This window comes from Nelumbo nucifera, chromosome 1 (assembly GCF_055504915.1).
Source record: "Nelumbo nucifera cultivar China Antique chromosome 1, China Antique-T2T, whole genome shotgun sequence".
Taxonomy (NCBI): Eukaryota; Viridiplantae; Streptophyta; class Magnoliopsida; order Proteales; family Nelumbonaceae; genus Nelumbo; species Nelumbo nucifera.
Genome location: NC_142649.1, coordinates 123,992,486 through 124,006,791, shown reverse-complemented (window position 1 = coordinate 124,006,791; position 14,306 = coordinate 123,992,486). Strand labels below are relative to the sequence as shown.

The 14,306-nt window shown below is 38.3% G+C and overlaps 1 protein-coding gene across 1 annotated transcript; it reads right to left on the bottom strand.

Annotated features, from left to right (window-relative positions):
- Nucleotides 1–1,061: 1,061 nt before the first annotated feature.
- Nucleotides 1,062–12,778, bottom strand: LOC104609712 (ADP-ribosylation factor-like protein 8a). Its single transcript, XM_010276082.3, has 6 exons — nt 12,306–12,778; nt 8,502–8,583; nt 8,344–8,376; nt 8,110–8,231; nt 1,650–1,811; nt 1,062–1,489 (listed from the first exon to the last, which is right to left on the bottom strand). Exons 1-6 carry the CDS (start codon nt 12,341–12,343, stop codon nt 1,372–1,374), a joined length of 555 nt encoding a protein of 184 aa, XP_010274384.1. The 5' UTR covers nt 12,344–12,778; the 3' UTR covers nt 1,062–1,371.
- Between the last annotated feature and the right edge of the window lie 1,528 nt (nt 12,779–14,306).

Genomic DNA, 14,306 nt, shown 5'->3' with positions numbered 1-14,306 from the left:
ATAATACGAATCTGGACCACCAAGGCATCTACCATGCAGTGGATTTACTGGAAAATCAAATAAGATTCAAGAGGTTGAAAGTTTGAAACATCTATTTCTTTTTCTTTTTTTTTTTTTTTTACTTACGACGCTTGGGCGAAGGCCAATCCCCATCCTATATTAATATGACTCAACTGAAGAATAAGAAGAAAGCGTAATCTGGCGAGTTATCATGTGCATAGGAACAAAGACATTATACGGAAGGGCGTTTTTTATATGAACTCTTTGATCATATTTTGGTGTTTCGAGGCGTACATATTTATGGTGGTGAATCCAATTTTTATCGATGATTGGCTTTGCACATTCCGCTCCATTTGGAAGGAGTACAAATACAAATATGTAGAGCGCAAAATCTTGTATTTTATACTATTTTGTATAAATTTGCACTGTACATATTTATATTCGTACTCCTTCCAAACTGAGCCTTCAGAAAGAATGACCTAAGCGTTAAACGGGACGAACAATGCTATCAAAGAAAATCTATGGCGGTTGGGTTGGGGCATGACCCATATGATGCTCCATTCCATTGCATTCAATATTGAATTGCGACCCGCTAGGTCAACAATCCCATCAGATCTCGGAACATCTCCATGTAGATTGTAGACCAGAGGAAGGGGATTGGGAATATATATATATATATAGAGGGAGAGAGAGAGAGATCATTTCGTTGGTAATTGGTATTATGGGCCTGTGCTGTGGGGTTGCTGGGTCATGCACATCTGGCCACCTGCCTCTCTATAGCAATTAACACGTCATCAATTGACGAGAGTCGAGAGGCAAGAGTCAACACTCAACAAGTCAAGAGTCAAAATCCTCAAATGACGACGAGGCTAATTTATAAATGGGTGTGACCAGCACGTGGTCAAAACAGACACTGTCTCTGCCGGTGCGGGCCTCTGCAACTGCAAGCTTTTGGTCGACGACTACTCAGCGGTCCAAAGTCCAAATTGATCGTGATCAAATAAATACTGACTACAGTCACGACGCGACACTCCGTTTGGCCGTTTGGGGGACTTCTAAGATTATTACAACAATTGGGAAGTGAACAACAGTAATCAATCCCCAACTATAGATTCATTCCAAATTCAGCCTTCACACCCAGATGAGGTATAATTACATAAAATCCAATTGACACCATGCTCACAACAGAGTAGATAAGAGGATACAACAAATTATCACACAATCCCCCAACAGTATCCTCCCAATCAGAAGGGGAACACTCTCTAACATATTGCATAGAGAAGACAATGGTCAAACAATCGGAAAATCCAGTTAGACAAGAAGAAACAATGCCACCAACCAACCACCGAAAGTGCAAACACGCTTATCTTCTCAGTTCTTCAATTTGGAGTGCTTTACAAGCCAATCAATGACGGAATCAATGTTAGTTGAGTTCTTGCATGAAATCATGAAGCAGCATACTTCTCTGTCCGTCATAGATCTCAGCCCCCTGCATGGCACACAATCCCATCCTCAGTACCAGTAATCATATTTTACTTTAAAACCAGAAATTGTCTGATGAAACCCATTGCCTTTTTTGAACTCCACATACTAAATGATCTTCTAAGGCTAAATACCAGGGAAATTTACATGAACCCATTGCCACTTACATCTGATCTGTCAATGCCTCTTTGGAGAGCGCTTCTGGCTTGTCAATCTTATTTCCTAGTACCAGTAATGGAATGCCATTCAATGACGGTTTGCTTAACAGGTCATGAAGTTCACTTTGTGAGATCGACAGGTTATCTTGATCAGCAGCATCAACAACGTAACTGCAACAAGTCAGAGAATATCAGTACATAGAGTTTAATCCAAAGTTTTGTAAGTATATGGTAGTGAGGCACTCTAATGGAGTAATCCAATTAATAAATGGAACAATGAATCATCACTTTAGACTTCTTATTCAGACCCAGATTTTTCCTGAACATGTGTGGACATATATGTGCATATCAGGAATGAATTAAATGCGGATATGGTCAAATGGTAAAATTTATCTTTGCCAAGGAGTAGACGTGGATTAGATTCCTAATATCCACCTATCTTCCCCCCTTCTTTCACTCCCATCCCAAAAGAAAATAGTTGTTAGTTAACAGAGTTAGACCTAAAATTTTTTTGACAAAAAAAAAAGATAGAAACAGTAGCTATTAATAAATAAGGGTATAATAGCAATTTTGTCAACAGTTGAAGATGTATATATCATGAATCTCACGCAAGAAACCATGAAAAATGTAAAGCAACATCCTGAACGCAGAAATTTGATCAACTATGCAATGCTCGCATCTAAAAGAATACAATGTGCTGTTTAAAAAATTTGGTAAATAACGTGATGCTTTAGTATTTTGGACTAGGCAATAACCTAAAAGGTATGTTTTCTCATCTCTGTTTATGAGAGAGAGAGAGAGAGAGAGAGATGTCTACGTGTCTTGCTGCCATAACCTTGGGCCTTCGGATAGGCAAGGGGAGTTGTGCCATGTCTCTCCTGTTGTGTCGAGTTTTGAGCATCAATTCTAATTGCAACTAAACCTCAATTTCCACCATTGGCTCCTTGAATATAACTACAAAAATCTAAGTAAACCAACACATACATATGTACACGTGTATGCATGCATATGGTTGACAATTTTCTTTTGTTGACAAGTAATAAAAAAGAAGAAAAAAAGGAAAAAGTCTAAAAGTCTGCACAGGCAAGTAAACTTCTTTTAAAGCAAGGGTTATCCCTTAAGATCCATTTGTTCTGATATAGAAGCCTAGAATGGGCAAATATCTTTTCAACCAACCTTTCTTCAAATAATTCCTTTCCATATTCTCTCTCAGTTAAAGTTTTTTTTTTTTTTTTTTTTTGAGTTGTCTGTTCAACTTTCTACTTGCCCCCAATTGTTCCTTTTTTTCAATACTACTTTCCAAGTAAATGTTGAGACAACTGTAACTAGGAGTTGGTCTACAGCCTACAAGCTAAAACATAAGCAAGTAAGGCTATAGTTTGTTGATAAGTTCTCTTCTCTGAGACTCTGATATTCAGATCTTAAGTTTTTTGCTTTTATTGGTCTCTATTCTCCAACTGTTTAGGTCCATAAATATTTGGAACTTAAAAATGGAAAAAAAAAAAAAACAATGCACTGATAGGAAAAAGTATTTAGAGGAGCTTTGTTGCATTAGGCATTAACCTGCTATGTCTCACATTGGCCATATGGTTAGAACAAGTTATTACTAACTCTCTATTTATGTTTCACCCTAATCCAATAATAATAGAAGATTATGCATTTCCTATTTTTATCAGAAACAGTAACTTTCATTAGAAAAATTAAGAGAATACACTGTCACCACCCAGTTAAGGGTTTTTACCCCTAGAAAAATGCTTTCTGTTTACAGAACAACCCAAAAGAAATTCTCCCTGAAACTTCCTTGCTTTGCAAGGGTGCCGGCTAGTCCATTTACTAACCTCCTTGTCCACCTGAACAGTGCCCCAACCTCCCTTGCTAAGCAGTTTATTTCCCTCATGAATTGTCGATGTACCCAAGCCCCCAAGTTATGTGACTGCAACCACCCAATTAACAGTTTAGACTTAAGAGTCCCCTTCTACCTCAATCTGGTGTAGGCCCCATTGTTTAGCCAGCCTTAGACCTTGCATCAAGGCCATAATCTCTGCTCTCAAAGAGTCTCCATCACCTACCGGACCAGAATACAGTGCAACCATTCTGCCCTCCCTGTCTCTGAAGGCTCCTCCCACCCGAGGGACCCGAGTTGCCTAAGGAGCTCCCATCAAAGTTCAGATTCGCCCATTGATGTGCAGGAGGGGTCCATTGCTCCTTTATCACAGTGTACCAACCTCTAAACAAATCATCAGCTGAATAAATTTTAAATAAATGAGATGCTTTAAGCCAATGAATGACCTTGGTAGATATGCAATCAATGGTTTGCTCCTTAGATCTTTCAGAACCCTGGAAGATCCTATTATTTCTTTCTTCCCATATTGACCACAAAACAGCTGCTCTTGTTGCTCTCCAAATTGCTCTCCCCTTCTTTGGAGGTCTAAAGAAGTTTGGATCAAAGGGTCTAACTAAAGATTATGCATTTCCTTTCACTAGACATGAACAGGGAAGTGGTAATTATATCAATTCTGAAATTGATTTTTGGTTGTTTTCCCAGAAAAAAAAATTGATTTTTAGTTAGGGGACAATCCTCTCAGTATTTGATTACATTTATATATTTGATTTGATCATTTGGAGGCTGTGTTGCAGTTTTCTAGTGGGTTTGTGTTGTTTGTTTTGTGAAGATAGCAGGTTCCAAAGATCCTGCTATTCCAAAGAGACCAATAGATGTAAAAGGGGGTCCGATTCCAAAGGATCTTGCCTCTGCTACTAAGATCCAAAGCTGCCCAGTTGTGATCAAATCTTCCAAGTTTCTGGTTAACACCCAACTTCTTCTAAATAGCTGGATAAAATGTACCCAGATGCCATACACAAACGGACAGTACATCAAAATATAATTAGTTGACTCACCTTCAATTATTGGAAGGTTCATCCCCATTTCCAGAAACCTATCAATTATTGGAATTGTACCCAGATTGGTACTCCACATAAAGAAGATAGCTTTAGATGGGTAATGAACTTTCCAGATCCATTTCCATGGAACAAACTCTCCCCTTTGTCTGTATCTTGATCTGCCTGACCTCTTCAATCATTGCCATCAATCTATCAGCTTCCCAATCAAAAATGCTATGCCTTAAAGTAGGCATCACATAAGTCTGGCCACCAATAATCTCATAGCAGTCCTTGATAGGTTGCTATAGAAACTAATATATGTGTACTAAGTACTATTTTCTTCTCATTTATAGTATTATCAAACAGCAATACTTTATTTAGATTGAAATAACTACAAGCTGAAGCAACATATATCTAACTTATCTATTTAAATTAATATGTATGCAATCAAACAAACACTAACACCTACCTTACTGATTTTAAGTCATATAGGTTTTCATTGGCTAATTCCTTTTATTAGATAATCAGTTTTGGTTACAAAACTCTAAAGTACATGCAAAGAATGTGCCTACCAAACTTCACTGTTTGTTTGCAGCCAACCTGTAGTAGACTTTATAAAACATGTTCACAAATATATTTATTTCATTATTTCCCCTTCTGTCATTCATTTCTTTATTATCATGGTGGTGGTCCATGAAGAAACTATTCTAACACTGCAGTAGAAAAGTTCAAATCTGTATCCAGTTATTCTGAAACTGTCAACAACAATGAACTCCTCTTTTTCTCTACTAATTTTCATGAAATCAACTTTACATAGAAATTTTAAATCCACTTTTGACAAGACAGTCCTCAATCAAGACCAAATCAATGATCACAAAGTTAGAAAACATTCTAATTAATTCAACTGGCCTATTTCTCCTCACATGACTCCTTGTGTAAAGCAAGTAGGAAGTCCACTTTGCATTCACTAATCCCCTGTTTGTTAGTTATATATATTTTGGAATGGGCAAATCACAAAGGGTTCTGCTCACTCTTTGGATGTAGGTAGGACCCCCTACGAATGTGGTAAGTTTTTTTCAATCTGACTAGCTTTTACCAAGGAGAAAAATGATGCAGCAATGTACATGAGCTTCAATTATTTGGGAAGAAAGAAATGCAAGAACATTTGAAGGGAATGCCCTGGGTAAGGAGAGAATCATAGAGAATAAGAGAATAACACCATTAAAGTGACTCATTGGGTGAAAACTTCTCACCTGTTTGTTAATTTCTCTATTGAGGGCATAAGTAGAAACTGGAATTAGATGGCTGGCAGCTGGCCTTTCAGCCGCAAGAAATATCATATCAGTCCAATGGAACCTTTCTAGAGATCAGGTTATAAAGCTTAACTTTGATGGCTGGTATATTGGTAATCCAGGCCCACCAGGGATTGGGGGAGTCATGTTAGCATTGTTTTCAAGACAAGATGGCCAAGGAGACTCAATAAAGATAGATATGCTAGCAGTTTTTCAAGGTTTAAAGGTGGGGAAGTTGATAAATATGGGAAATGTGGTGGTAGAGGGAGACCCAAAAGTGGTAATAGAATGGCTGAAGGATAAAAATCAAGGATTATGGAGATATAGATTCATCATGAAAGAAATCAGGTACCTAGCACAGGAACTGGTCTCAAGCTTCTGTTGGGTAAAGAGATCAGGCAATGCTATGGCCAATGGATTGGTCAAACAAGTGATTAGTAGGGAACATTTTATTTTGGGCTGAGTTGTAAGTTGTATCTCCTGTAAAGGGAATGGTTGTTTACCAGCCTATGCTTGCTTGGGATGCTCAGGCATATTGTATATGATATTCTTTAATTAATTCAATTCAATAAAGTTCACAGTTAGTCATCAAAAAAAAAAGAAAGAAAGAAAGAAAATGTGGCTACATGAGCCTAGCCAGTGAGACAACCAACCCTAGGAACCATATAGCTTTCTGAGCATTACATCTTAGCTATATTTTACTGGAAGTAGTTATCAATTTTTCTATCTTTTGACCAGATAAGTAAGAATTAATGTATTGACTAAAATAAAAGGAGAGACTCACATAAAACATGCACAATTATAGTTGAATCAGTGCATAGATGTCAGCCATACAAAAGACAGGAGAAACTACATGTCGAAAGGTAATTTAGTCCCATCAACGAATAAAATGAGGCAATTTACAGAAACCCTTATGATCCACCAAATAGAGAACCAAATAATCTTCTGCTAATGATTTTAGCAATTACAGGCTCTTTCGAATTGCACTTTCTCTCAAAGATGCAACTATTGCATTCCTTCCAAATTTTCCAAAAAGTGCAAAGAGAAGAATATTCCAAGTATACACCCCCTACTACTGAAACCCCATGCACGCCATGCAGATTACCAAACAATGTCAACCTTGTAAGAAAAGGGTATGAATACCCTAAGAGTGAAGGAACAATGAAGGAGCAAGCGAGTTGACAAACTCCTCCCTTTTCCAATACAATAAAATAGAAGAACTAGCCCCTTTCTTTACAAAAGATTTTGGGAAGGAAAAAACGATAAGTACATAATAACAAATACGGGAAAAACCAAGAAATTATAAGTGATATTGTGTAAAAAAAAATTGCCATATGTAATACACTAAATAGTGTACATGCATACACTATTGTGATTTTATAGTTAAAAGATATGGTGGATTACACCTACAAACCCGAAAATAGCACATACACATGTTTCTATCAAGGGGCCACTTGGTCAAATTTGGCACCTTTTAGCCTAAAGAACAGACTGGTTATTAATGCAATTGCCTTAATACTTTTTGTCAAGGCATCCCCCACCCAGCCTCCTTGGGGCATCTTGTCACTTGCTGACCATACAATGCATCAACAATCATGAAGAAGACATATTAGAAAATTTTATCATTTTATGTTTGTATTTCTTCTTTCTACTTTTACACCATTGCTCTCTCCTGATTCCCCTTTCTTCTTCCAATATTTGTATGACAAGTCAAAAAGGGAACACTTAAAATTGTAAAACATGTTCTTTCTACTTTTACACCATTGCTCTCTTCTGATTCCCCTTTCTTCTTCCAATATTTGTATGACAAGTCAAAAAGGGAACACTTAAAATTGTAAAATGTCAAAGTTCTACATCTAGCCTTTGGATATCTGAAAAAGCAAGGCTGTTATTAGGCCTTCATAAAATGACTGTAAAGCAAGGTTTTCAAACCGCCATTGACCCAGACGGTCGGACCATTCGGCCCGGGAACCGTCCAGGCAACCGGTTCCGTTTTACCCCAAACCCAGTTTTTGGCCAAAAACCATTGAAAAAGTCAACAACCCGTTGACCCGGATGGTCGAACCGTTGACCCATTGACCCGTTCAACGGTTTTTAACCATTTTTTTATTTTTTAATTATTTTTTACTTTTTTATATTTGTTTGTCAGAACAGGCCATCAGTTCAAACCAGATGGTTGGACCGTCGACCTGGAAACCGGTGGCCAGAACGGTTCCGTTTCTGGGTCATTTTTTAAAACGTTGCTGTAAGGGACAAGCTTATACAAACAAACAAGTTAAAACAGGTTGGTTGCATACACAATAGCAGAAACTGCACGACAATATCTCTCCCACATACTGCGAAACCTGGGTTGGCCTCCAAGATCCCATAACTTTATTGTCACATTCCCTTTAGTTACCTTCCTCATGTTAAATCCAACCTGTAGTCCACATATGTGCATACAACAAAATTAATTGCAAAAACATGGTAGATTAAGGAATAAGATACTTTACAAGCTCGTATTCTAAACAGAAAAGAAAGACATCACACACCGTAGGAATCATGTCTTCACTGTACCCTCCAGTCTACAGTAAAGATCAAAAGGGAATATCTTAGAAGCCAGCACTAGAAGGAAATTAATTAAAAAGAGAAAAGAAAGGAAGAAGAGAGGGGATTCTAAAAGTAATGCTTCAAGTAAATATGTACTTACTGCAATAACATTCACAAGGGAAGTTTTTCCTGCATTCTGAAGCCCTATCAAAGATAACTCCATTTCTTGCTTGAAAAAGAGGCTGCAATTGGGAAGAAAAAGAGAGGTTATTCAAATTCTTGTCCATCTGATTCCCCCAGGGCAAGAGTCTATCTAGACCTAATGAATTCAATTTTTCTTCTATGTAGGCTTCAACATTTATCAATTCTAAGAATTAGGAGTATCATGATCCTAACTAGGAGTTCTCCAATTCTTAAATTAAAGAAAAAACACTTAACATGATTATTGATAATAAAAGATTGTTATAAAATAGGAATATTATGATAGTAACCAGGAGGTGAACTCCAATTCTTAAATGAAAGCACATTTAAAACGCTTAACGATAGTAAATGATTGCCAGAAATTAAACCTCCCAAGACTCAGTTCGGAGGTGGGAGGATTAAGGAGCCACTTGAGTCAAGTGGGAAGATGAACAGTCATTTCGATAAGGGGGGCTCAGAGCTTGAAGACGAGGTTGTTTTTGGAATTGCAGGCAAAGTTTTTTGCTTTGACAACAGTGCATCAGATCATGATGACAGCAGATTTTGGGGGGAGAGGAAGAGTTATGAAATGAGTAAGGCCTCTTCGAATTTCAATTCTGGTTTATGGGTGGGACCGTAGTTATTGATGGTGGGCACTATTGGAGTGGAAAAGGGAAAGATGGAACATGTTCTCTATCAGCTGGATAAGAGGGAGGGTTTGGACAAGGGAAGTGAGACACTTGCAAGTAGTCCTGAACCTGAAGAGTCACCTTGGGGGATGAGAGTGGGTGGAGCTTCAAGCAAGAAATTATTTAAAAAAAGCAACCCGGTTATCCAAGTTACCAATAGATAATAGGAGTCGTTTCATCTTCAACGATCCAAAGGATAGAAAGATTGGGATTACAAGTAGGCAAATTGGTTTCAAGGGACACAGGGGAAGGGAAGGTTTTTGGATTTGGGTGATTACCAAATATGAAGGAGCTGTTAAGTGGAAGATCGAGATGGGTGTCGAGAAATGTGAAGATGCTAGTTTTGATTGAAATGGATTTCCAATTGGTCGTCCTCCAGTGGCCATCGACAGAGAAAGTGGTGAGTCCTGCCTTGGTTGCAACTCAAGTGTTTGGTCCAGATGAGGGACAAGATAGAAAGGGTAGAGCTTGGGCGAAGGGCTGGGACAAAGGGGAGTTAGCTTGATAAAGATGGTCAGTCGAGAGTTGCAGAAAGTGGAGATGTGTCTAAGAAAAATGCAGTCGAGGATGCAGAAACTTGGACTCTTCCTATGGACAAGTCGTCATCGGATTTCTCTTCTTTTTTCGAAGAAGTGCTGGTAGGTGTTGATTTGGGGCATAGGAGGAAGGCAGAGGAAATAGATGAGGTGGCTGGTGAAGAGATGAGGCCTAAGAAGAATCAGTGCTCAAGTAACTTACACATTTCTTTTATGAATAAGTAACCCGCACGTTGTTCACGTCACTAAATTTTCTCTCGTCCGAAGTGTGGCTTGATTGGGGCAGGGCCAACAAAAAACTATAAGAGGAATATCTTAGAAGGGGGAGAAGTCAAAAATGTTGACTTCAAAGGTTTCAAATGGAGTTGAGCCTCCTGACTCTTTTAGTTCAGAATCTAATTTGGTGTATTTGCCTCAAGAGAAGAAGAAAAAGGGGGATTGGGATGAAAATACAGGGAACATGGTTGGTAAGATCTCAGTTGAGGATGTGGAGAAGGAAGGATGCTTGGAGATCGAGAAAATTTTGGAAGTAAGCAAAACTCTTAGTCTAGTCTTTTTGGGTGGTGAAACGTTTGCTAGGAAAGCCATTAAGTTTGAGCAAAGAAGGAAGGAGGAGAGTTTGAGAAAGAAAGTAGTAGAGGAAAGTGGAGAGATCTGGAATGAGACTGTTAATGGGGAGGAAGAAATGCTTGAGGAAGAGGAGTAGCTGTGGATTTTGTTTTGTTTTGTTGGAGCCAGGCGGGTGTCAGAGATTGGGGTTGTTAGAGATCGATGCTTTGTGGGAGAGGTTGGAGTTGTCTTGTTTGTTAGGAGTTTCTTTTTGTTGTTTCAATGGTGTTTGATGTTGTGAAGTTAGTGTTCCCTGTTCTTGGGTGATAGCTTGTCACCTCTCTCCCGTATTCTCTTTTTCCTCTTTAATGAATTTTCTTTTATTACCAAAAAAGAAATTAAACCTCTCAAGAAATATTCTTTCACTTGCATCTTATATACAGAGTTATGTTTGGTAATCTCATTAATTGCTAGTGCACTCAGCCTCAGCCACTAGCTTAGGCAACTTTAATTTTCAAAAGCATAGATATGCCTTTACTATTTTATGGGTTTGAAGAACATAACTATTCCAGTTCAGTTTTATTGCTAACAATAATTAAAAACATTATTGATAAAAAAACAGAAAACAATTAGAAGTGTCAGGCCTTCTTAAGGAGGCAATACCAAACAAACTGAAAAACTAGGACAGCCAGGATACATACATCAAATAGACCAAACAAAGAAAACAAAACATGACAAAGCAACCCAGGAGGGAAGACACCAATAAAATCCAATCTTCTAACTTCACACAGATTTTTCAATATATTTGACATACACATATTGCTAAAAAATTCACCACTTTAATTTGAGAATAGTATGGTTAAACGAGAGAAAAATGTAAAAACTAAGGAGGTATCAAAATCTAAACTGGTATGTGCACAATATAATAAAAATATTTGCATAATCTTTCCCATACAAGTGAAAAACTATCATATGATTAACTTCTTAGTAGTCAATCAGTCACCAAAAACACCAAGCAAATGCAAAATCCACACCCCATTAGACCATGGTTAGCCTTGGGAAATTGCCACATCAATCAAACACCTGGTGAACCTAACCAAATCTTTTAAATTTAAAACGAATCAGAGTCTCATAAACTAAAAATTGGAACACAGGATAAGCTAGGCAAATCACTACATACAAATTTCATCGGTTGGTATGATGGCATCAACATAATGAATTGTAAAAAGTAATTCAAGAAATGTGTCATCTTTGGCATTTCCACTTAGTCATTTGATAACTCTTAGTTTCCTCCAGTATTTACTCATACTTCTAAAGTCCAAGATACAAAAGCTTATCCACATCTGTGAACAAACATACAAAATCTACAGCGATCCGTATGGACAATGAACTAGAAGAAACTAGAAACAATTAAGAAACACCACCACCTTTATATAAGAATAAGTAGCCAGTCGTCCAATGCAACAATACAAGACATGATTGAGCATTCTTTCACCAATAGATTTCTGGTAAAAATCTAATTAAACAGTTAACTAGAACTCCGATATTGATTGCAGCATTACTTCCAAACTGAAATTCTACAATCTTCAAGTCAATAACTCAATTAGAAGACGTTAATTTTCCAAAATAAAAAGAAAGAACTGCAGTAGAACTGAATCCTGGTATTTCACCAAAAGGAAACCCCTCCCAAAACCCTACATAATCATTCTGCGTGCTAAACATTGAACAAGTTGGAGCAAAATTCTCTATCTGCAAACGCAATAAGCATAGGCACACAATGTCATTGGAGATTCAACGAAAATGGTGGGAAAAAAAAAAAAAAAAACTAAGAGAAGCATAGGCACACAATGTCAGCTAATTAGTCAAACAATCAAAGACAGAATTCCTTGATAATATCCCGAAATCAAATTCCACGGAACCATATGCATTAGATTAAATGACAAAAAGAGAAAAAGAAGATAGAGATAGAGGCTTTGGGAAAATAAAGAAAAGGCGTTATCATTAATTTACCTTCGCAGCCAATTGAGGAAAGCTTCCCACAGACCCATTGAAGAATATACAGAGAACTGGAGAATACGAATTTGCCCACACGAGAACTGAAAACGATTTAGGGTTTCTCGACTGGATAAAACATGTAGCAGAAGGATCTATGAAACTCTGTTTTTAAATTGACCTTCCGCCCTGCCCAACCTTCCTTTCCCCGCTATCTACCAAAAAAATAAAACTTCCTTCCCGGTTACTGAAACCGCATTCGTAGATTTAGATAGACAAAGAAAAAATCGAAGGAAAAAAACTAGGGCGTGATTCGAATCGAGCGCCCCTTTCTTTTTTTTTTAATTGGGGGCGCCGCTTCTTCATCAAGTTAAATGGAAAAAGACAATTATATGCCTGTACACCTGTGTAATAAAGTGACAACCTCGTGGGGGCATTGTTGTCTCATCATCTCCTAATTGATAGGGGCGCTTCGCTTCTGTCAGAACTGGAATCAATTCAGCGTCCGAAAACAAGCAATAAAAAGATTAAAGATGCGGTAAGCAAGTAAAACGTAAGGCTTTGTTTGGGCAAATTACTAAAGTAACCCGTTTCCTTTTACGGTAAATACAATCTGATTTTTGAAAGATGGTAAGATTTGTTTTTGATAAGCATATTGGATTCAAAGGAAAGATGATCTCGAAAATGGAAGGTAGGAGTGGATAACTCAGAGAATGAGAATGAGTGAATGACATCTGCGTCGCGTATCGAATATCGATGGTGTTATCTGTTTTGGGACCACTTCATGATTTTTGATCGGCGGTTGCTGCCGCCCCGCGCTGATAAGCGAGTCGAGGGGCTGAAATATTTAACAGTTCAACTTTCTTTCTCTTTTTGTTTTTATTTACACGAATCCATACGACAAATACAGGTTATTTGAGAATTGAGATCCATCTATCAGTAGGTCCCACCAATTATTTCAATCCAGCTGTTTTTATTGTGGCATCATTGACTATTGTAAAGTGACAATTGATTAAATCTTCTTTGTTATTAATGTCCGTTAAGAGAAAAATGATAAAGACTATTTTATCCCTTGTTTTCTTCAAATTTTCAAAATGAAATGACAACAATAATGATCTGCAGCACTGTCTACCGAATTTCTCAACATCATCAGCACTTAAGTCATGGCCGGCAGACACCATGACCTGGCCTACTTTGTTGTGAATTTCATCTCTAGTTCCTTGTCTAAGCAAACATCAAATGGCCGTGGATGATGATAGAAAATTGTCTCGTACATCGGAAATCGGATTGGAGGATGAAACGAACATTGAGACGACCACAAGATACCTACATTTGAATCTGATTCAATTTCGCCAGGAACAAGGAAGCCATCGTCTCCACCCTGAGATCAGGGACTGGTTGGTCGATGACATTGTCTGCTTCGAGTGCAACCTCGTCCTCGAACGGCAAAGGATCTTAAGTTGGATGGAAGAGGAACGTAGAGAGAGATGAATGTTGCAAACCACAGGTAGACAAACATAGCTTGTCAAACAATGACGGTTCCGTTATAGAGGCTGATGAGGGGTGATTTGGCACGACCTAGTAAGTGAAGTTCACATGGATGCGATCTGTCCGAAGGGTGACAACTCAGCAAAAGGAGCCAATTCAGCAGTTTTCAGAGCTTGGGTGTTCAGCCACCTCGGCATAAAGCCACCTCGGCATAAAGCCACCTCGGCATAGAGTCACCTCGATGTAAAGGCACATCGGTACCTAACCCAATTCGGGGTCCAAGAACCAAAGTGACACGTAATTGACTCCAAAAGCTTCCCAGCGGACTCCGAACCTCATGGGATCATGCCATGTAACAGTAGGCCTTATCCTCTCCCCGCCCGGTTCGGGCGGAGACGATAGACTCCATTAACTGATACATTACTCCCCGACTAAAGCGGAAACGGATCTCATCTACTAAGACCAAAGATCCCAAAACCGTTTCGTGAGACCCATGGCAGCTCAACTATATAAGGGCGTCAACCCCTCTGG